This window comes from Pantherophis guttatus, chromosome 2, assembly GCF_059756535.1.
Source record: "Pantherophis guttatus breed Tessera chromosome 2, ASM5975653v1, whole genome shotgun sequence".
NCBI lineage: Eukaryota > Metazoa > Chordata > Lepidosauria > Squamata > Colubridae > Pantherophis > Pantherophis guttatus.
The window spans coordinates 125963311-125986557 of NC_142064.1; the positions used below are offsets into that span (position 1 = coordinate 125963311).

At 40.7% G+C, this 23247-nt stretch overlaps 1 protein-coding gene across 7 annotated transcripts in view; it reads left to right on the top strand.

Annotated features, from left to right (window-relative positions):
- Positions 1–23247, top strand: part of PPP1R1A (protein phosphatase 1 regulatory inhibitor subunit 1A) — a 112123-nt gene that overhangs the window by 28484 nt on the left and 60392 nt on the right. For all 7 annotated transcript variants that reach the window (XR_009621810.2, XR_009621811.2, XR_015732384.1 and 4 more), the window contains exon 2: positions 21456–21516. Coding sequence is in view for 3 of the 7 variants with exons in the window: in XM_034419302.3 (XP_034275193.2) it covers positions 21456–21516 (61 nt within the window). In the remaining 4 variants the exon portion in view is untranslated. The remainder of the gene's footprint in view (positions 1–21455; positions 21517–23247) is intronic.

Here is a 23247-nt window from a genome sequence, read left to right on the forward strand (position 1 = left end):
TTTGTTACTTGTATATATATATATATAGATACTGGGGGATAGGTGGAGGGGGAGGGACTCCATTAATGTTCCTAACATTTGTTGTTGTTAGTTGCAAAGTCGTGTCCGACCCATCACGACCCCACGGACAATGTTCCTCCAGGCCTTCCTGTCCTCTACCATCCTCTGGAGTCTGTTTAAGCTCACACCTACTGCTTCAGTGACTCCATCCATCCACCTCATTCTCTGCCGTCCCCTTCTTCTTTGCCCTGAACCTTTCCCAGAATTAGGTTCTTCTCCAGTGAGTCCTTCCTTCTCATTAGGTGGCCAAAGTATTTGAGTTTCATCTTCAGGACCTGCCATATGTTAAATCAGCAGCCCCCAACCTTTTGGGCACCAGGGACCAGTTCCATGGAGAAAGGTTTTTCTGCGGACCGGAGGGGACATGGGTTTGCGTGCTGCCTGCTTTGCTTGTTTGCACGGCCCCGTTTCTGGCATGCCGCAGCCTGGTGCTGGTCCACGGACCAGGGGTTGGGATCCCTGTGTTAAATCCTGCATTGAATTGAGATCTCTGAAAGGAGCCCTCAATCTGTAAGCAATAGCAGAATGTGCAAAAGCACTCTGTACAAAGTAGACCTGTAGAACCACGTCATTCACACAATGTACTTTTGAACAAATCTGGGTTACAATGGTCCAGAATTTCAATGTGTTTGGCACAATTACTACAATTCTGTAAAAGGCTGAGCTGGCCATCTCTCTTTTTCTGGATAGTAGAGGTTGACTCCTCCCTGCCAAGAGAGTCCCAGGAAACAGCACACTGGGTTGCTAGAAACATCTGATTGGATTCTGAAAACTGGAAACAAAGTGCATGTGCAACAGGTAGGGGGACCCCCCCTCCTCTCAATTCTGAGAGGATAATTGATACCAGTCAATGAAAATAAAAAAAAAAAAGTGCTGTGAAATGGGATTTGAAGCCAGATACATCTTATAATATGGGGAGGTTGACCAGGCAGTCTATGGAGAATCAACTTCAACATCTCTTGGGGTTTAGTTAGGCTTGGATTGAAGAGCCCTTGAGAACAGCATCACCAGAACCACAGTTTGAGAACATATAACTGTAATGGCGAACCTATGGCACGGGTGCCACAGGTGGTACGCGGAGCCATATCGGTGGGCACACGAGCTCAGCTCCAGCACGCATGCGTGTACCAGCCAGCTGATTTTCAGGCCTTTTGGGCCCACCAGAAGTCAGGAAACACACTGTTTCCGGCCTCCGGAGGGCCTCGGGGGGGGGGGAAGGCTGTTTTTGCCCTCCCCAGGCTCCTAGAAAGGCTCTGGAGCCTAGGGAGAGCAAAAAACAGGCCTACCGGGCTCATCGGGCCATCATGTGCCAAAAGCGGGGGGAGCACGAGGGGGTGGGGCGCATAGAATTATGGATGTGGGTACACATGCGTGTGACCCCACCGCACTCCCCCCACTTTTGGCACCCGATGGCAAAAAGGTCGCACAGACACGAAGCCGAAGACACCAGCCTGAAGATGACGAGTGGGACCTCGTCGAAACGTCGCCAAGATACTCTCAATCTTACACGGGAAAAGACCCGAATACGCCAAGACTTGCATACCTGTACCCGTGAAAATCTACGAAAACATATATATATATTATATATATATTATTTTTGTCCTGCCTTTATTGTTTTTACAAATAACTCAAGACGGTGAACATATCCAACACATCTTCCTCCTTCTATTTCCTCCACCACAACAACCCTGTAATGTAGGTTGGCCTGAGGGACAGTGACTGGCCCAAAATCATCCAATTGGCTTTCAGAATTTAAAATAACAATAAATCCATAAGAGAATCAAAAGTAAATGAAGAAAAGTAGAAAAAAACAAGGAGAAATGGTAATGCACAGACAAAAAAGAATACAATATAGCAGAATCTTTGTGATGTGAAAACAATACTCAGTATTTCTATTCAAGCACATTTGTACCTGCAAAGGCAACATTTTAGGGAAAGCATTAATAATACACTGTAACTAATAAATGGTCTTGAGTACATTTAGTCTTAATTGTGGGAGGTTTCAACGTTCTTTGTGTATTGTGCCAATTTTAAAATCAGAGCAACTTCCCTTACTTTTAAATACTTCTTTTCCAATGAAACGTGAATTTTAATTCTCCAGTTTTTACGTTATTGGATTTGGCAGTTAACAACAGGAAGTGAATTAATTTCTTATGCTACACTGACTTTTATTTGAAAAATTTATACAACATTAAAAATGTGAACAATAAACCAACAGCAGCAGGGCTCATTATAAAAGCTTGTTGGGTGAGTTTCTTAATTTCTTTACAAGCCAAATGGACTAACTGGGCATTGCCAGAGAAGAGGGTAATATGCACCAATTCAGTTACAATGTTGTCAACAAAATATAGTGCAATTTTGCTGAACTGGAGTCCTACCTATGGCTTGTCTTCTTGATCTATTCCTGATGACTTGCTGAAATAGAATCGAAAGGAATTCTGTGCCATAAAGAGTTCCAATGAAATAAAAGTCTTTACCATCTTCCCTAAATTTTTAATTTTCAAGAGACTCTGACGTTCTCAGTATAACTAATAAAATTGTTTTCCTGGCGGCATACTGATGCTTGGGGACCCACAAGCCAGCTGGTATTCACAAGCAACAAATTTCATAAGCTGTGATTGGAGGATTCTACTCATGTTGGTCCCACTTCAGAGAATGTTAATTGTGTCTAAAATCTAGCTGTGGTCTCTAATCCTGGGGCTGGGGGTTCAATTTAAACATTACTATGGAGATCAATGCTCTTGTCTGTTGTCAGGGCAAGTAACCATATGCAATAGTAAGCCGGGAGCTACAGAACAAGACAGTCCTCCAGACCAAAGCCAGAATCCCAAGACAAACTAGAAAGGTTAGATGTGAGAGTGAGCCAAGAATCTAGATTGAAGAATAATGGAAGATAGAAGCATTAGAAGAAAGCAAGACATTCCATATAGTTTCCATAATGTTTGCTTTATCCTGGCTGCAGATCTGTTTCCAAATTATAAGCCTAGCTATGCATTTCTCCAAACATGTATTCTTTTTGTCATGTCCTAGTTTATTTCCCATGTGATTTTTCTTTAGCATTGCACTTTGGGCATTAGGTTCATTTATATGCACTTACAAGAAAGATTGTACAGCAATTCTCAGGAGAGTGCGATGAATAAGTTGTTTTTAATGGAAATGCGGTGAATTTCTCCTTCATCTACATAAGAATACACCAAGATGCTAAAACTCAGCTGCAACGCCCAATCCCAGCTTTCCTCCTTTGTACTCTTCCCTGGGAGATGAAAACAGGGCCATAAGAAAATTGTGACAACAATTGTATTCTTGTCCTAAAAGATAGGTGACTGTCCCAAGTATTAAACCTGGCTTGAAGGCACCTTTATTTTTTACTCTGGATCATTGTGGTGTGAACAGCAATTAGGCCTTGGTAGGAATTGCTATGGAGAGAGAAAATGTGTGTGGATCGTTTGATGCCTCTTCACATTTGGGGGCTTACATTTGGCTGCCATGCTGGTTGCTGAGCATGGGAGAGAGAGAGAGAGAGAGAGAGAGAGAGAGAGAGGGAGGGAGGGAGGGAGGGAGGGAGGGAGGGAGGGAGGGAGGGAGAGAGAGAGAGAGAGAGAGAGAGAGAGTCTCAGACGAGAGTTTCATTTTTAACAAAATTGGTTTTGTTAAAAGGGATTGTTTTTTCTGACTGTTCTCATGCCCTTGTACTTGGCTAATTGCTCAATTATTCATAAACATTAGATTGTGTCCCTTGTGTTTTGTATTTCCAACACAATTCTGAACCATGTCATTAGTGTTGCAAGAAAGCCAAGGGTCAAACACAGTCACACTCCAGGTTGCTGAGACTTTCCATTGTGTAATTAGCATTTTCCTGTTTTACATAATTATCTTTTTTTAAAGGACTTTTTTATTAACTAAATACAAAGAAAAAGAATGCACATAATTATAAAAGAACAGTAACAAAGGTGAAAAAAGAAGCAAAAGCCTACAGTGTATATTTACAGACATCAATAAATTGAAACCATGATTCATTACGGTCATCCAGTGCTGATCTATATGAATCAATTTTGCAAACAACTGAATAGTTGGAGTCATGTGCTTGTCTTTCTGATGCCGAATAGTAAATCTTTGGACTTATAAGTCAATTTTGTTTGTCCAGAATTGAAAAATATTAAACCTCAGTTAATGTATGTACCTGTGTCTTATCAAAATGGAACAATATATTTAAATAAAGCAATAATTTCACTGCACCTCCAACAATATAAATGTAATGAAATCATTTCTAAAATATTATTTCTTTTTGAAAAGGATGTAATCTAAAAATCTATTGAAATTTTTGGTTTTACACAATTATCATCAGTGTCTGGTACCTGTCAGGCTCAATTAAGCAGGAACAAGAGTTGAGTTCAAAGAACTAAACATTTATTATATGCTACCTATGGACAAGAATCTGGTCTACTAATGGTCAGGGCAAATTGGCACTAGATAAAAGTCACCAGAATTCACCAGGGGTGGGAGTGGACTTAGGTCTCTTGTGACTGCGTAAAGATTCCAAACTAATGACTCGTTTGACCTCACCTTCAGGCTCCGCCTGGTCATCTACAGTATCCATTATCATTTTGTGCTCGTCATTTTTAAAGGCATATAGGGATTGCTGGTCAAACATACTTCTTGGATGGATCCACTAAAACCAGAAAGGAGCAGATAGTCTTGCCTTCCCCACAGATATTTCCTTGGTACGTTTTGTGTAGTTCCCATTATCCCATTGGCTTTGCCAGAAGTAATTGCTAGCAGCTGTAGTTCAAGGGGCCCATGGGTTGAGAAAAGTGGGGTGGCCGCTAGCCTAGCCTGATGTAATGGACTGCGAGAATAACTTTGGGAGGCAGGAAGAAGAGGTATAATCTAGACAATGGTCTGATAACAGAGATCTGAGTCCAAAGGAGGGATGGGGTGGAGAAAGCATTTCAGAAGGAACCCTCTCAAGTTCTCAGGAAAGTAAAGGCAATGGATAAGAGCCTTGGTAGTACAGTGGTCTAAGGCACTCTGTTATTAAGATGGTTATTAAGACCAGCTGCCTGCAATTACTGCAGGTTTGAATCTTGCCAAGGCTCAAGGTTGATTCAGCCTTCCATCCTTTCTAAGGTAGGTAAATTGAGGACCCAATCCTTTGCCAAGGTGACAAGGTGCAAAACTACGCTTTGAAAGATGAAGGAAACATGCAAAAAACAGGCAGAACTCCCTAATTCATACTAGTATATGGGTGGGAGTGAGTGAAGTCTGTGTTACTTTTTTTCCCTCTTCCATTTAATCACATTCAGTTCCCAGAAACAGCTTGGGCAATTTCTACAGGTTTCTTGACAAGGTTTTTCAGAAATGGATTGCTATTGTTTTCTTCCTAGGGCTGAAAAAAAGTGACTATAACCTAAGGTCACCCAGCTAGCTTCGTATTTTAGACACAACTAGAACTCACCGTTCCCCTGGTTTTTAGCCTGATGCCTTAACCACTACATCAAACTGCTAAAAAGAAACACACCCCAGAATTTCAGCCTTCGTGTAAGTTGATGTCTTGGTTTGGTCTACATCAGCGGCCTCCAATCTTTTGGACACCAGGACAGCTTCCATGGAGAAAGGTTTTTCCACGGACCGGAGGAGGCCTGATTTGTGTGCGGCCTGGATCTTGTGAATGGGGCTTCGCTTGTTTATGCACCCCGGTTGCTAGCATGCTGCGGACTGGTGCCGGTCCACAAATGGGGGGGGTTCAGGACCCCTGGTCTAGATAGAGAGACTAATACCAACCCCATTTTAGTCTGGCGTGCAGTTCAGCCAGAGAATCTTCAATTGATCTGTTGCTGATAGAGGAGTATTCAAATAAAAGAGATGTATTAAGCCTAGTTCTGAGTTCAAATTAATAGTTCAGGTGCTGCTTTGCAAATAGGTGCCTTTATTGAGAGAGACAAAGAGACAAGATTCCTTATCACTCACGGGAGGGAAAAAGTACCAATTATCAGGGGCAACAGCCCTTCAAGCATGCTTTTTGGGGTTGTGATTCCCCATTTTTTCAAAAACTTACCGTATTTTTCGGAATATAAAACACACCGGAGTATAAGATGCACCTTAGTTTTGGGGGAGGAAAATAAGAAAAAAGCTGATTGGCAAGTGGATTGGCCTCCCGGAATACCCCCAATCAGCTGTTCCCAGAGGTAAATTTTAGCAACAGGTTCCTTGGTTGTGAGCTCTGTGCCTTGCTTTTTTTGATTTTTTTTTCCTGCCTCTGAAACTTCTGAAACTCCATTTTAGAAAAAAACTTTTTTTCTGCCTCTGAAAGCCTCCGAAATGGAGCTTCAGAAAAAAAGCCTCTGAAGCTCTGTTTGGGGGCTTTTTTTCTGAAGCTCTGTTTGGGGGTTTCTTTTCTGAAGCTTCGTTTCTGATGCTTTTTTCAGCTTCTGAAACCTCCGTTTGAGAAGCCAGGCAGGACTACGTTCAGAGTATAAGACGCACCTAGATTTTCTCCCTCTTTTTGGGGGGAAAAAGGTGTGTCTTATACTCTGAAAAATACGGTGACTAGGTGTCACCACTAATGATCATGAAGAGGTGAAGTTCACCCAACACTTGATCGGTCTCATCCTCTCTCCCTTCCTCCCATGCTACTAATAATATCTCGTGCAGCTGTTCATTCACTTTTTTAAAAAAAGAAAGAAAGAAAATCTGGACTTTTGAGCTGAAATATTGATTCTTGACAAAACATATGGGTTAATTACGTGCCATAAATTTGGACGCTCGGGGAATGACTGCACTTATTTATAATCTCCTGCATTAGCTGGAGAACCAGATTCCCCCATTTGCCAGCTTCCCTGAATGCAGAGGCATTATTAATAGCTGTAACATAGTACACTTCATCTCCAAAGCATGAGAGAGAGAGAAAGAGAGAGAGGAGGGGCGAGGGAGGGCATAATTAATTAATCATTTAATGCTTAACAGCACTTAACTCCATGCTGCTCTCTACACAGAAAGAAAGAGTGAGTGTGTACACCATAGATATTAAGCACTTCAGTGTATTTAACTCTCTGATCGTATCAGGTGCAGCCTGGAGCCAGCAGGGAGATGCTGGAGGAACTTCAGCAACCTGAGCTCCTGTTCAGGGCTAAGTATTTCATCCTGGACTCGGGAGGAAGCAACCTGCCTTCCTCCAAAACTACAATGTTCAGTAAGCCCTGGCATCTAGCCAGCACTGAGAGAGACTATGGACTTGGGGACTTCTAGATGATGTTGTGGTCCGCTGGCAGCCTGCAGAGCTGGCAGCAGAGTCGGACAGTGAGGAAGCTGGAGAGGAACATGGGCCAGTCCTAGAGCCTGGGGAAGGCTCGGACAAGAGCTCTGTGTCAGAGGTAGAGAAAGAGCCATCTGGAAGGTTCGTGCTGCCTCCGGAACTTCCAGAGTCGGACCTCAGCGAGGCAGAGGAACAGGGGGAGCCTGTTCCCAGTGCGCCCATGCGCAGAGCTGCCAGAAGGCAAGAACAGTTAAAACAAAAGGGACGACTCGGGAGTAGGGCTTATAGATGATTGGCCCCTTCCATAAGACTTAAAAGAGGAGCAAAAGCACGTGGGCCTTTGCAGGAAGCAACGTTGTTAATTCTGTGCAGTTTAAAGTCTGAAGCTCTGTTTGATTCTGGATTCCGTGTGGCTTTGCCAATTAGGTCTTTGGCAGAGTGTCAAGGGAGATAAAGATGGGTGATTATCAGCCTTATCCCGAAGGACTCTTTACAACTATTTGGGACTCATCTGAATGAACAGAATTCACAGCTGTTAAAATAAAACAGGTTTTTGGGACTACTCGTGTGTTTTACTGACTCAGGAAGCCTAGGTCAGAACAGATGAACATGTATTGGCTGTCCATAATGACTCAGTCCTTAAAAATTTCAGGTGCAAGACTGACTTATATAGTGATTGGGTTGGAGACATTGTATAAGCCATAATTAACTGGAAGAGGTAATAGCTGGCGGAGGGCAGCTGATCTCACATTTGTTGGGATGCCATTGCACAAATGACATGCATTGTCAACGTGCATTGTTTGCATCCATTGATGTTGTTACTTAATTTTTATTTATTTATTTATTTATTTTCAATTTATATACCGCCCTTCTCCCTAAGGACTCAGGGCGATGCACAGCCAGAATTAAGAACATGAACTACAAATATTAAGAACAATTAAAATATATATAAATTTGGCCCAAAAATTTAAAAAATCACAAACCAATTAAAACATTTAAAAAATTTAAAATTTTTTGATGCCACTGCAGCTTCAGTGTTGGCTGGGTTCCCCCTGAAGGGCTGAATTACCTGCCACAGCTGGCAAGCAGTCATGGCTAGATTCACGCAAGTCCAAATTAGACAAACCATCTTAAAGCTGAGATCACCCAAGATACTGCACCAGGTCAGATACAAAGGTAACATCTGCATTTGCACTCCATTCCAAGTCTGGTTAGTTTTGGTAACGTTTTGTTTGTTCACTTGGCAGTGAACAAACTCTTTTTCTCTTTTTGGCAGCTTAATGATTTATTTTTATTTTTTTGTGAACCCAGGTCATCTAGTTAAAATATGGGTCAATGGTCAATGCATTATGTAATCAGCCCTCCTCCTCCCATTGGATAAATTCACTAACCTGCTTAAGCATATTGTGTGAATCCATCCTATGGTTTATTCTGAACTGGGAACCCAGCCAGTGATATTTTGTTGGCTTGGGTCCATGCCGCATCTCTGCCTTCTTAAATTCCATTTCCCTTTTTGTAATGTTCTCCAAAGGACATACAGCTCTCCAGTGCATGCACTTTACTCTTTCCAATCCAACAGAATGTGGCAAAGAGATTATGTAAAGAGGCTGGAGGGGGGGGGCTCTCTTTTTATATCTGTCAGTATACTAATTCTCTGAAAATTGAACAGAACAGGCACAAAGTGGGTGTGGCTGTTAGATATAAATGCCTTATTCTCCAATGTGTAAATAGTATGTATATAGAGTATCAAGGGTTAACTTATTCCTTATTTCTTAATTTATTCATGACTCACCACTCCTACTTATAGCTCCACCCATTGTATATATAAGGAGCCACCTTCCCCTATTTCCCTGCTTCTATCTGTGAATATTCAGTGAATATAGAATGCCTATTGTAAATAAAAGGATATATATTTGAGCCTTTAACTTTTAATGATATTATTGAGTCTGATCCTAAATATTGCAACATTCTGGTAGCAGAGGATGGTTAATTGACTCAATAAAAGAAAAAGAATTAAAATGTCCAAGAAAGATAGACCCAACACCAGGGCCTACAGCAAAGAAATGGAAACGGAACAAGAAATAATCAACGAATCGACAAATGCAATCTCAAGAGAAACCGAAGAATACACTACTGAAGATGAAGAAATAATAGATGGAATCGATGAACAAAAGAAAAACGAATTGAAAAGCAGTCCTCTCGGATCAGAACTATTGAAGCTGCTAAAAATCAACACAAAAATCAAAAACGCTATAAAAAAGGAAGAAACAACCAAAAGAAAAGAAACCCACGCAGATGAGAATGATGACCAGGAGGAAACCGAAATATAGAATAACGAACTCAGGTCAGAAATATTAAAACTATTAAAAAGCCAAAAGAATGATGAAAACCTCATCGCGAAACTCCAAGAAATGCTGAAGAACAGCGGAGCAGCGAGAGAAAAAAACATCACTAATGAGAAGTCTAAAGAACCAAAAATAGTGAGTAATATGACTACAGAAGAGATTGTTAAAAAGAAGAAGAAATGTGATCCCGCGCAAAATTTTGAATGGCAGCCATCTTGGTTTCAACAGGCCTCCAAAGTGAGCGAAGCAGAACCAATCAAAATGCTCAGTTCAAAATTTCTGGCGCGAAACACGTTAACAGACAGTGAAAATGAGAAGGAGGACTCAAAATCCTCAGAAAAATCAGAATCGGAGAGTGAAGATGATTCAACAAAGTCCCGAATAAAGTCTGCAATGAAAACGCTTTTTGCTGCATTTGGACCAAAACTAAAAATCATCAAAGAATCGCCAAAGAAGCAAACGAACAAACCGATGCTTCGAGACCTGCATGCTTCCACCCTAACTTCGAGAACGACGACACCAGAACCCAGAGAGCCTTGCCGATTCCGCCCTACACCTAAGACCGAAGCAAGTGACAGCGCTCACAAAAGGAGGAGAAGAACAGCCATTGTCACCAGGACTCCAAAGACCGAGCCAGAGACCGACTCGTCTGAAGAGGAGCGGAGCGAGCGAACCAGCCAGGAGAGAACCTTCCACGACGACGCCAAAGAAGAAATGGACAACGCGCATGCGCGAAGTCTTGCTGATGATCCGGGAAGATTTGAATTGACGAGGGAACCGCGCAGACTCGTTGCAGACATCCCCACGCCGTTTTGCAATTTTCTACACTTACGAGACCACGGACTGCCTCAGGTTGTAAGTAACGGACAAAATAATGTGGGGAACTTACCCAGTGACTTCCCAAAGCTAAGGGTTGACGGTATTAATTTGCAAGAATGGTACCAGCAGCTCCAGGTCGTTTTTATGAAAGAGAATCTGTTATTCTTTATCACTAGTCCCCCAAGAAGACCTTGGACTTTGAAAATAGATTGCTTACACCATAGAGCTTTTTTCTTAATAATAGCTAGTGTATCTCCTGCAATGTATTATAGCATCAAATCAAACCTGACTGTTTCAGAAATTATTCAATGCATGTTTAATTTGTTTCACAGTGACAGTGTAGCTACTACCACAAGAATGTCTAAAGATTTCTTTTCATCTAGGGTGAAACCAGGGGTTTCTATAAGTGAGCATTTAATATCTTTAAACAAAATAAGGGCTGAACTGCATATGAGGGGGGAAGTGATTTCAGATCAAACAATGAAAAGTGTTATTATTAACTCACTTGATTCATCATGGGACAATTTTATGTCACACTTAGACACTATTAACCTAGGATATTTATCCATAGAAAGCCTATCCAACAAATTGATAGCAGAAGACAATTCAAGAAAAAATCGTTCTAGCAATCACGTAGAACATAAACCCTTTAGGAAAGTAGCTTTCCAAGAAAAATATAATGAGACATATAAATGTTATAATTGTGGGTCCAAGGAACACAATAGAAGAGATTGCCCCAGATTCTCAAAAGAAAAACATAGATCAGAATACATGAACAGACACAATTATAGACACTCTTCCATAGACAGACATAGACATAGAAGTCCACCAAATTATAGAGAAAATAGAGGGGGCAGAGAAAATTCAAAGGATAGAAAATCAGGATCGCTTAATGATCTAAATAAACAAGACAGCACAAAAATACAACAAAATGAGAACAATAATTGGCTTATTGATTCTGGAGCAACAAATCACACCACTAATAACAAAAATATATTATCTTCTTTTGCAGAAGACAAATTTGTGATAAAGGTAGCTAACCAAGATAAGGTCCAAGTATTAGGCAGAGGGAACGTAACTTTGCCTGGCCTAGGAAAAATAGAGGGGGTATTGTTAATACCTGAAATACCTCATAACATTTTAAGTGCCATAAAACTAAGTAGAGACTCTGACATTAATATAACTTTCTCAAAAGGAAAAGCAACTTTGGAGAAAAATAAAAGCAATATAGGTACTGTAATGATTAAAGGAGGTCTACCTTACCTAATTACAAAAGAAGAATGGTTACACAATATTGATTCAAATGTAGAAGACTGTGTAGAAGTAGATGATGAAAATGTTAGCAACAGTGACAATGATGAATGTAAAATATCTAGTGATCATACTAATGCACACAATATAGAAAAACCAAAAATAGGTAAGCCAATCCATGATGAGTGTGCTCATATCTTACATAGGAAGTTAGGACATGCCAGCTTTCCTGTAGTACAAAAAATGATTGAACACGCAGAAGGTGTCAAAATAAAAAATTGTGAAAATTATTTGGAATGTTCAGTATGTAAATCTACAAAACTGAAAACTAGTCCCAGACCAAGAAAATCTACTAGATCAACTAACAAAATTTTTGATTTAGTACACATGGACCTAGTAGGCCCACTAACTCCATCAATTAATTATAGGAAACGTTACTTTCTGACAATAGTGGATGATTATAGTCGTTATGGATTTGTTTATACACTGAAACACAAAGATGAAACTTTTCAAAAATTTAAGGAATTTTATAAACGCGTAGAAACGCAACATAATATCAGGATAAAACAAATTATGACAGATAGGGGATGTGAATTCATGTCCAAAGAATTCTCCCAATGGTTGAAAGATAGGGGAATGCTACATTACACGTCCAGTCCATTTTCTGCGTTCCAAAATGGAATTGCAGAGAGAAAGAATTCCACGTTACAAACCATGATTAGATGCACATTAGAGGATGCTGGCCTAAGCAAACAATTTTGGTCAGAAGCCTTACATTATTCAAATTACACACAAAATAGAACCTGGTCCAGTGTTATAAATAAAACACCATACGAAGTAATGTATAATAGAAAACCAAAATTAGCACATATGCACATCTTTGGAGTCACTGCAGACGTACATATACCTAAACAGTTGAGAAGAAAGGGAGAAAATGTATCCAGGAGACTTAGATTCATGGGATACGAAACTGGTACTAAAGGATATAAATTCATCGATAGCAACAACAAATTTATAGTCTCCAGAACGGCCGTGTTCCATGAACAGGCCAACTGGTCCAAACTACATCTTAATGAGATATTCCCAAATAAACATAAAGAAACAAGATATCATGAGGAAAGAACTGTAGATAAACAAAATATCAACAAACAAACAAACAAAACAAAAACATGGACAAATAGTCAACACAAAATAAAGACTGATACACTAACAAAAAAGGAAGCAAGATATATGCATGATAACAATAGCAAACCTGAAAGAATTATTAGAAGCAACAGGAATAAGATGCCAAATAAATATAAAGACTACGTAATGCATATGGATGGTGAACCCATAACACCTAATACATACGAAGAAGTACTTAAACTTCCTCGTGAAGAAAAAGAAAAATGGGAACTGGCCATGGAAAAAGAAATGAAAAGTTTGCGAGAATTAAATGTATTTACACCTACAACTGCACCTAAGGATAAAACCATTATTGGTACCAGGTGGATATATAAAATTAAAAACTTGGAAGAAGGTAATACCCTGTACAAAGCTAGGTTAGTTGCCCAAGGTTATGCACAAAAGTACCCAGAGGACTACACTGACACATATTTCCCCACTGTAAGAACAGAGTGTGTCAAAACAGCTCTAGTGGTAGCATCAGCACTCAATCTTGATGTATTTCAATATGACATACAGACTGCGTACTTACACGCAAAGCTAGACAAGGAAATATATGTGAGGGCCCCCCACAGTCAATACACCAATAAAAATGAAATTTGGTTATTAAACAAAAGTCTATATGGATTAAAACAATCCGGTAAAAGATGGTATGATTGTCTAGTAGAAGTACTTAAAACCATGGATTTCAATGCCACATCTGCTGATAACTGTTTTTTTGTCAAAAGAAGTAATGATTATATTGAATTTGTACTAATTTATGTTGATGACATTTTGTATATTGGAAAGCATAAAGAAAGAAGAGAAACTTTTGTAAAAAAATTAAATGAACATTTCTCACTGAAATCATTAGGGAAAGTGAACAAATATCTTGGTGTACAAATTAACAAAACCAGAAAAGGATTTAAACTTAATCAAAAAGATAAAATTATAGAACTTTTAAACAAATGTAACTTAACTAATGCTAAACCCTGTGATACTCCTATGCAAACTGATTTTCTCAGAAATACTGATGAATCATCTCCTGAATTTAAGGACAATACGTTTTATAGGTCAATCATAGGTTCACTTCTTTATATATCAAATTGGACTAGACCAGATATAGCCTTACCACTCAATTTATTGTCCAGATATGTCAGCAAGCCAACTATGTATCACTGGGAAGCTGTCAAAAGAATTCTAAGATATCTGAAAAATACATTAGATTTTTGTCTAATATTAGAACCTAATGATAACAATGAACCAAAACTTATATGTTATGCTGATGCGGATTGGGCCGGAGACACATCCTGTAGAAAAAGTACTTCAGGTTATATTTTCTTTTTAAATAACTGTCCAGTTTATTGGTATACCGGCAAACAAGAACTAGTAGCCACTTCAACAACAGAAGCAGAATATGTTTGTTTATCTAAAGCTGCGAATAACCTTGTGTGGTTTAATGATTTGATTTCAGATGTTTGGAAAAAGCCTTCTTTACCTTTTGTTATGAATGAAGACAACAAAGCAGCTATTGAAATATCTAGATCAGATGCCATTGGACAAAGGTCCAGACACATAGATATAAAGTTTAAACATGTAAGACAATTGTCTCAAGACGGATTTATAAAAGCGATACACTGTGATACCTCAGAACAAGTGGCTGACATATTGACAAAGCCTTTGCCTTCTAAACAACATAAATATTTAACATCCAAGTTGAATGTATTGTATTGTCCCGAATCTGAATGTAATTGGTGTTGTATAACTAATCGGCATTTAGAGGGGGATTTGTTAGATATAAATGCCTTATTCTCCAATGTGTAAATAGTATGTATATAGAGTATCAAGGGTTAACTTATTCCTTATTTCTTAATTTATTCATGACTCACCACTCCTACTTATAGCTCCACCCATTGTATATATAAGGAGCCACCTTCCCCTATTTCCCTGCTTCTATCTGTGAATATTCAGTGAATATAGAATGCCTATTGTAAATAAAAGGATATATATTTGAGCCTTTAACTTTTAATGATATTATTGAGTCTGATCCTAAATATTGCAACAGTGGCAAAAGAACAAGGAAAAAGAAAATTCAAATTCAAAAATGGACCGGGAGCAAAAAAAATCTCCCATTGCATCCCGATGGGAAAGGCAGATGGGTAGCTGATTGCTCTGTTCAATTTATTCAAAGCTCCCCTTCCAAATTCCTTCCTGTGCTCACGTTCCCTGAGCAGAACATATGTAAACCACCTTGTGCTTCCCAGTCCACATATATATGTACACACATACTCAGAAAAAGTTAAACACAATATGTTACTCAGTTACTCAGATAAAAGTAGAGATGCCTGCCTATGGATTACTAATGATGGTGGGGTTGGAGACAACTTCAGAAGCTAAGCTCTGTGTAGCCTCCCAATCTTAACTTGCTAATAACTGTAGGACTTGAATGGAGCAAGCTTGGTCCCCATCATCTACAAGCCTAGCACTTATCTCACACTTTAGGCGCAGGGGTCTCAAACTGGCGGCCCGCCGGCCAGATTTGTCACACAAAGGCCACCCCCACCTCAGCTCCACAAATGGGGAAAATGTTACGAAACATCACGTGACGGCAATGTAACACAGCGAGTTTGACACCTGTGCTTTAGGGCATGCTTTTAGAGAGTCAGGTTTCTTGGAGATTAGGAGAGATTTTGTGCAAATTCAGTTAGCCCTGGGAAAGGTAGGTTCTACCTGCTTTTATTTGAACAAAATAATAATAATAATTCTTACGGCCCATTAATGTCTCAAGTTCTATCATAAGCAACCAGTTAGACCTCAAAGTACTGCAAGATTGCTAGCATGCCTATCGCATGCTACACACAGCCATCCTTTTGAAGATCTCTTAGTTCATGGCCCTAGAATGTTTGTGCAGCATCTGCAATTCAGCTGCTGCTGATTTTTAAGTAGGTTAAAATGAAGCTAAGCAATGCTAATAGCAATGATGAGTCAGGAGAGGTGGATGGGGAAAGAGAGATAACGGGTGAATTAAAAAGTAAAGAAAGGCTAAACCTTTTTCTGCTTGCTATACCCATTTTCCCCCGACCCACACCTCCGCTCCTCCTGATATATTCTACCAGGCTGACTTATGGCTGCTAATTTTTCATTCATTCTGAACTTGGGCATTCAGACATTTGGTTATTGCATGCTAGGCTATTGCAACCTTTTTCTTTTTCTTTTCTTTTCTTTTCTTTTTTTTTTTAAAAAAAGCTAACCCTAACACTAGCTGGCTTTGCAAGACTCAGCAGCTCATGTTACGATTGGCACTAGTTAATCGAACAGGTGACTTCCCTTTTTTTGCAATTCCTTCACTGGCTCCTAGGTTTCAAACGCTAGTGGAAAATGCTGGGTGCTGCCTAGCAAGGCACTAAATATCTCACAACCATGCCAAGATATCTAATTGCTTTTCTCTGCTCATATGAATCTACTTGGACATTTGGTACTGCAGGAGACATGCCTATCAACCTCTGAGCTGCACATGGCTGAGGGGTGGAGAGTGTTTTCTGTAATCACCATTAACCCATTAAATTCCTCTCTTGTCTTTCCCTGGTTGTCCTTAGAAACTGCTGGCAATACCCTTCACCCCTGCAATCATCTAGTTTCTTGAACTTGATGTTTTAAGAGCCCACTCTTGAATTAATTCTCTCTCTTTTCATTTATCTCTTTATCTTTCATCTCACATTTTACAAAGCATGGTTCTTTTTTTCCACTTCTTTCATGCTCCAGCTTGAATTTTCAAAGAAGTTCATGTAATTAATAAAACCGTTCAATTACATGAATACTTGTAAAAAAATATGCGTCTATTTATTTTTTTAAAAAAATTAGCCCTTAACAATTCTGATTCAATTCCAAGAAATATTGACATCTGTAAGATATGTGTTACACAATAGCACAAATGTGTATATTTTTGTAAAAATATCAGCTAACCGGGAAGCATCTCACTATGATAGAATAATGTACAGAAAGGGTTTCAGGTAACTCTAGATTTTTTGGGGGAGGAGAGCTCTGAGGTTTTTCAAGATCATGCTATTTAAGTTAGGGAACAGTCACATAATGGTACCTTGATTTTCAATCAGTTCAGGGAGGATGATTAAAACAGGTGCGATTAAACTTTGGATAAGCTTACAATAACAATTAAAGACGCCGCTTTTTCAATGTAATGGGTTGGCAAAGCTTTAGCTTGATTGATCAGGCCTAATAATAAAATGATACAGCTTTTGGTTGTTCAGGGCCTCTTCTCGCTAACCTTGGTTGATCTGGTGTAGTCACTGAAAGCAAAAGTTTAAAGGGAATTGTTGTTCTCACTCTTGCACGCATAAACAAAATGTACACATCAGGGGTGGGTTCTACTTATCTTTACTACCGGTTCGCAACGGGGCCTCGCTCGTGCGCTTGCTTTGCTCGCTCCTGCGTGCGCTCTTCTGCGTATGCGTAGAAGCGTTCTGATGACGTCGGGCTCGGTGGGCAGAGCCTCCCTCCAGTTTTACTACTGGTTCTATAGAACTGGTCCGAACCGGGGGCAACCCACCACTGGTACATATTTAAGACATAAACGTAAGAGAGGTTTGGGTCATGAGGGATGTTGATGGAGAAGCTCAGCAATACAGGACAGTTCGGTGTCCCCAAATCCCTCTTCGTTGATGTGCATTTGCCTATAATTAATTGTTCTTCCCCATGCCCCCCCCCCCAAGGTATTTTCCCTTATGCAGAGACTAGCTTGAATCAGAACTAATCTAAGTAGAGCAAAGCCAGTGCTCATTTTTTATATTTCTCTCTCCTGGCAATCTCCTTACAATTCAATCATTCACTATTCAAAAATTTTCTTGATCATTTGGGGAATCTTTTTGAGTGGGGTGCCCAGGATAGGAACAAGAGGCCTGAAAGTCCCAGCCATGCTCATTCCAACCATGCCCCCACCCCCCTGAGGTCAAACTCAACCCTGATGCGGCCCTCAATGAAATTGAGTTTGACACCCCTGGAATAGGGTATGACAGAATATTATTTCTTTTTTGCTTTATCTTTAATTAACATCGGCATTTTTAACTGATACCTGCATTGTTAACTAAGGCTTTCAGGGGCACAAGCCCAACAACATGGGAGCATGATCAGTGTTCAGGAAGCTTTTGGTGGCTCTTCCGAATAGGAGCAGTTGCTCTACTCTGTGCCAAGGGACTCTAGTGGCTAGCAAAATCTAGCTGGAAGCATCCCCCACTGCCTGTTAATAATGAGGATAACAGCTGGCAACTGGGGATCCCTCCAAAGGCGGCAGCTGCCTAAACAAAATCTGTCAAAACGTCATTACACAATGGAGGCTGCTCTACGTGTGCTGAGCCTCTAATGGGGGGGGGGGGCTGTCGCCCTCCCAAAAAATATGGCAATAAGCACATGGCCAGCTGGAAATCCTTCCTTAATGGAAAAGCTGCCCTGGGAAGGATCTTCCCTGTGTTGGCTGCCGTTTTACTCTTTTGCTACCTTTCCAGTGCCAGATAGCTATTTTCTGCCAATAGTAAGGAGAACCTGCCATACCAACAGAAGGGCGGGAAGAAAAATGAATTTCACCCTGACTTCTGTTGTTCAGTTTTCCATGATCAAACAGAGAGGGATCCTTTGGGCTGGAGGACATGCAGGTCATATAACTCCAGAAGTTTATACTGTAATTACCAGTCCTTTTTTGTTTTCAGGAAGAACTCAAGATCATTGCTCTGTGTAGGGGTTCATAACCAGTTGAAGCCTAGTGTTTGGGAAGACTTAGAGCAGGGGGGGAGCGGGGACTATGGGCCTTTTATAACTTGTGGACTTCAACTCCCAGAATTCCTGAGCCAGCATTGCCATAGTTCCCGACCTCTGACTTAGAGGGCCCTTAAGCATCCATAGCTTTAAAATGGGAGAAGTTAGGCACCCCTTTCCATTGGAATATGGAAGCTTTTATGTTCCCCACCCAAAAGCAGCGACAGAGAAACCCAAGTGGAAACGACCTCGCCTCAATTTCAGCCCATCACAGCAGCCCCAGCAAGAAGATTGGGACTAGATGAAGACTGAAAGCAGGATGAACTATGTTTTTGGCATGAGGTCTGCAGTTAGTCTGATTGAGATGCATGAAAAATAGATGTGGCTATGTGGGAAATAGGAGGAGGGGGAAGGGGCTGGAGCTATGAATATTTCATCAATTAATGGCATGTATGCCCCATATTTTTATTCCATCCCTGCCTGTGGATCACGCATCCCATAAAAGATGTGAGGCTTTTTGGCAGCAAAGACTTCATCGTCCCCCTCCCCTCCTTCCTCTGCCATCCTCCTTCGGATATTTGGTTGCAGGTAAAACTGCACCGAATGTCTGTGCAGCAGCTTCCTAAAAAAGGAAACGGTGGAGCTAAAAATATACACGGTGAGCAAACCAGTAACATAATAAAGGAATAAACACTTCAGTCCGGTAGTACATTTGGGGCATAGCATCAGTGCAGCCTCAGCCACAGCGCTTTAAAAAAAGATCAAATCAAAATATCTGCACAGATGTTTGAAATATAAAAGAGGTCACCCTGGGAATATGGTAGAAATGGGGCCACTATCAAAAAGGATTTCTGCTGTTCCAATTATGGCTGGGTGTGTGTGGATGTATTCCATAGAGGGCCATTGATGTTAATGAAATGCTCTTGTTTATTTATCTATTTTTTTTTTCAAACGTAGTATATCCAATATAGCAAACACACCCAATAATAAACCAAAATGCTTCACAAGGGCTAGAAACCAGAGGCTTAAAACCGCAGCTAAAAGCAGCAATTATGGATTTAACAATATCGAGCTGAAAATACTTAAAATTGGAAAGAAGTGCAAAGCACTTGCTGATTTCTCAGGTTGGAATCGAAAGAGATGTTTTTCCCTGGTCCTTGAAGGACATTGGAGAAGGTCCTAGCCACACACAGACTAGACAAACTTTAACACAACTGGGATGTGTTAAAAACTGGTCAGAGGAATTCTTAGCAGCACCTTTTTTCCAGTAATTCTCCAAGACAAAAAATAATTATGAAAAAGTAAAATTCTTTATTTTTGAAGAAAGCATGGTCATGCTATGGTCATCACTGCCCGATACCCCCAATTTGCTTAACGAGGGAGTTCTTAGCTACTCTATCCAAAACTTTTTCCTTCAGCTCAGTTAGAGGTATTATCTCAATAGCCAGCAACTGATATGCCTCCTGGTTCATCACCCTCGAAGTGGCTGAACTGAGTGAGAGGAAGAAGGACTTCAAACATGGTGTCTTCCTTAACGGATATGAGAGTGACAGCATCAGTGGGCTGTCTGGAGATTGGAGGTAGTTGCAGTCTAAGAAGAAGTGCTGAAATGTAAATATATTGTGATGTGTATTGGGCTGCAAAAATAATCTTGGGAGAAAGGAGGAAGAGCCACAGCCTAGGCCCGTGATGGCGAACCTATGGCACGCCTGCCACAGGTGGCACACAGAGCCGTCTCTGCGGGCCTGCCAGCTGTTGCCCCAGACCAGCTTCACTGCGTATGCGCACATGCCTCCCACCAGCCAGATGGTCTTCAGGTGTCTGCCACGCATGCCCCCCCCCGCACCCCATTTTGAGCCTGGAAAGCCACCTGCACCAACCTGGAAGTCAAAATGGGGCGTGGGGCACATGCGCGGGGATGCGCACGCATGCGTGAGGAGCTTGGTGCATGCATGGGGGCACTCATTACATTTTGGGGGTTCGTGCATGTGCATTCGTGCATGTGCATGTACGTGCATGTGCATTCGTGCATGTGCATGTACGTGCTTTGGGCACTCGGCACCAAAGGTTAACCATCACTGGCCTAGGCAGTAGTCAGATAAGAGAAATCTGAGTCCCAAGGAGTGATGAGAGTGAAGAAAACATCTCAGAAGCAATCCTCTCTTAGAGCTTTGGAAGGTAAAGTGGTTTCAGACACTTCAGACAGCAGGTTGCTGTTACTATATCTTTACAATAAAAGTAGGATTAATACTCATAATTGGGTTTCCTGTCTGGACTATCTCATGTTTCCAAGGATTAAATCTCACCTTTGTGAGAAAGGATTGTTTTGTTCAACCTGGTTTGCTCAAAATGATTCTGTTAATTCTATTCATGCTTTTTGTGGTCCTCCGTGGTGATGATAGCTCTATCAAGGTTTTTTTTTTACTCCACTGTCAAATAATTGGAAAAGAACGCCACCAGCATAATGGGTGGGGAATGTCTTTTGATGTCTTTGATGTCTATTTCCTATCCCTATTGCCTTTATGGACAGGAATAATGAAACAACGGTTCAGCACGTCCATCATCAAGATACCCAGTCCGAGATAACTCCGTTCTCATAGTACTTTGCAATTGACTGTGTCTTTTAGAGAATGACAGTCTAAAAAACATCTGTACAAAAACATTGGTAGTGTTGCCAATCCCTAGTATGCCATTTACCATAAAGAACTATCTTTAGAGTTGCTGACAAATAACAGTCCATCTCTTCCGCCTGCGGTTTTTTTGGACATTTAGAATAAGTTCCTTACAAGCAGTTACTGTAATTAATCTCTCTTTGCTTACAGATCCGAAGGCGTCGTCCAACTCCTGCCACGTTGGTCTTGAGCAGCGACCAATCATCACCTGGTGAGAGCAGATGCATGACTTGATTAAATGCAAATTGGCCCTCCCTCTGATTCCCCAGAATAGCGTGCTGCTTATTCAGTAGGTCCTGGAAAGAATTTGAATAGTTGCATGCGAGACAGCAAAGGCTTTGAATCAGGGATGGGGGAGATCTGTAGCCATCCGGCTATTACTGAAATATCTTCTCAGCAGCTGCAGCCAATATTGCTCAATATCTAGATCTAATACAGGTAGTCCTCAACTTACAATCATTTATTTAGTGATCATTCAAAGTTACAACGGCATTGAAAAAATGACCATTTTTTTGCACTATGACCCCATAGTGATGTGATCAAAATTCAGATGCTTGGCAACTGGCTATATTTATGACGATTGCAATGCCCAATGGGCGTGTGATCCCCATTTTGCGACCTTCTGACAAGCCAAGCCAATGGGGGGGGAAAATACCTTTAAAAGCCTCTGACGATCCCAGCTGAGTTGCCTGATCGTCAGAGGCTTTTAAAAGCATTTTTTCCTGCAACCTCTTAAGGTTGTAGAAAAAAATGCTTTTAAAAGTTAAAAAAAAAAAAGTTGGCCACGCCCACCCAGTCACATTACCACCACCACCACCAAGCCACGCCCACAGAACCGATAGTAACAAATTTTACATTTCACCGCTTTAGGAAACCCTGCACCACTTCTTCGGCCAAAGAGGTTATAAAAAAAATGCTTTTAAAAGTAAAAAAAAAAGCCTCTGATGATCGCGCGACTCAGCTGGGCATGGGGAGGGGCAGGGATTTTTACTACCAGTTTTCCAACCACCACCCGCCATCACTACCGGATCGGGCAATCAGGTTCGAACCGGGAGCATTTCACCCCTGCAGAGTCACTTATCAACCGTGTGACTAACTTAACAACTCCAGTGATTCACTTAACAGCTGCAGCAAGAAAGATTGTAAAATGGGGGGAAATTCACTTAACAACTCTCTCTCTTAGCAACAAAAATATTGGGCTCAATTGTGATTGTAAATTAAGCACTACCTGTAATATCTCAAAATCTAGAACTAGTAATATCTAGATGGCCATGACCAACATCTGGATGACCACCCCTGTCGTCCATACCTGTCCTAAAAATTTGCTCATTATTGTACTATGGAGGCATCTTATCTGACCTCTGAGGAAAGGGATATATGGGAGCTCCACCTATAATACCATCCTTTCTGATTGGTTCAAGAGACTATTTCTGACATTGCTGAAACTGTCAGACTAGAGCTAAGGACTAAGAGCCAGTCAGGTATATCTATTCCAAAATCTAATTTTTTGCTGAAGCCTTTGCTGTCGATCAGGTTTTTCTATTACTTTTTGCAGTGCAAAAAATAGATTACAGAGTCTGATTGATGCTAAATAATGGCTGTTCAGTCCTGCCTTAGTTCATGACTGCACAATTGAGGTGGGGGGGGGGTTTGCTTTGGCCAGCTTCCCATTCCTTTCCTGTACTGATCCTGGTTTACAGTGAATAAATTAAAATTAAAATTATCAGATTTAAGTTTGGATAAGAGGGATAAGAAGAAGGGACTGAACTAATGAATAAAACACATGTGGGTATAAGAAAACATAAGTATTATCCCGGACAAGGCTTTTGACCCCTCCCCCATACAACTTTCAAAACACTTCATAGATTGATAGATTGTCTTCAGTCCAAACCTAAGAGAGACAAAACTGCAGCACCTTAGGTGGGTGAGACTCTGATTTCCA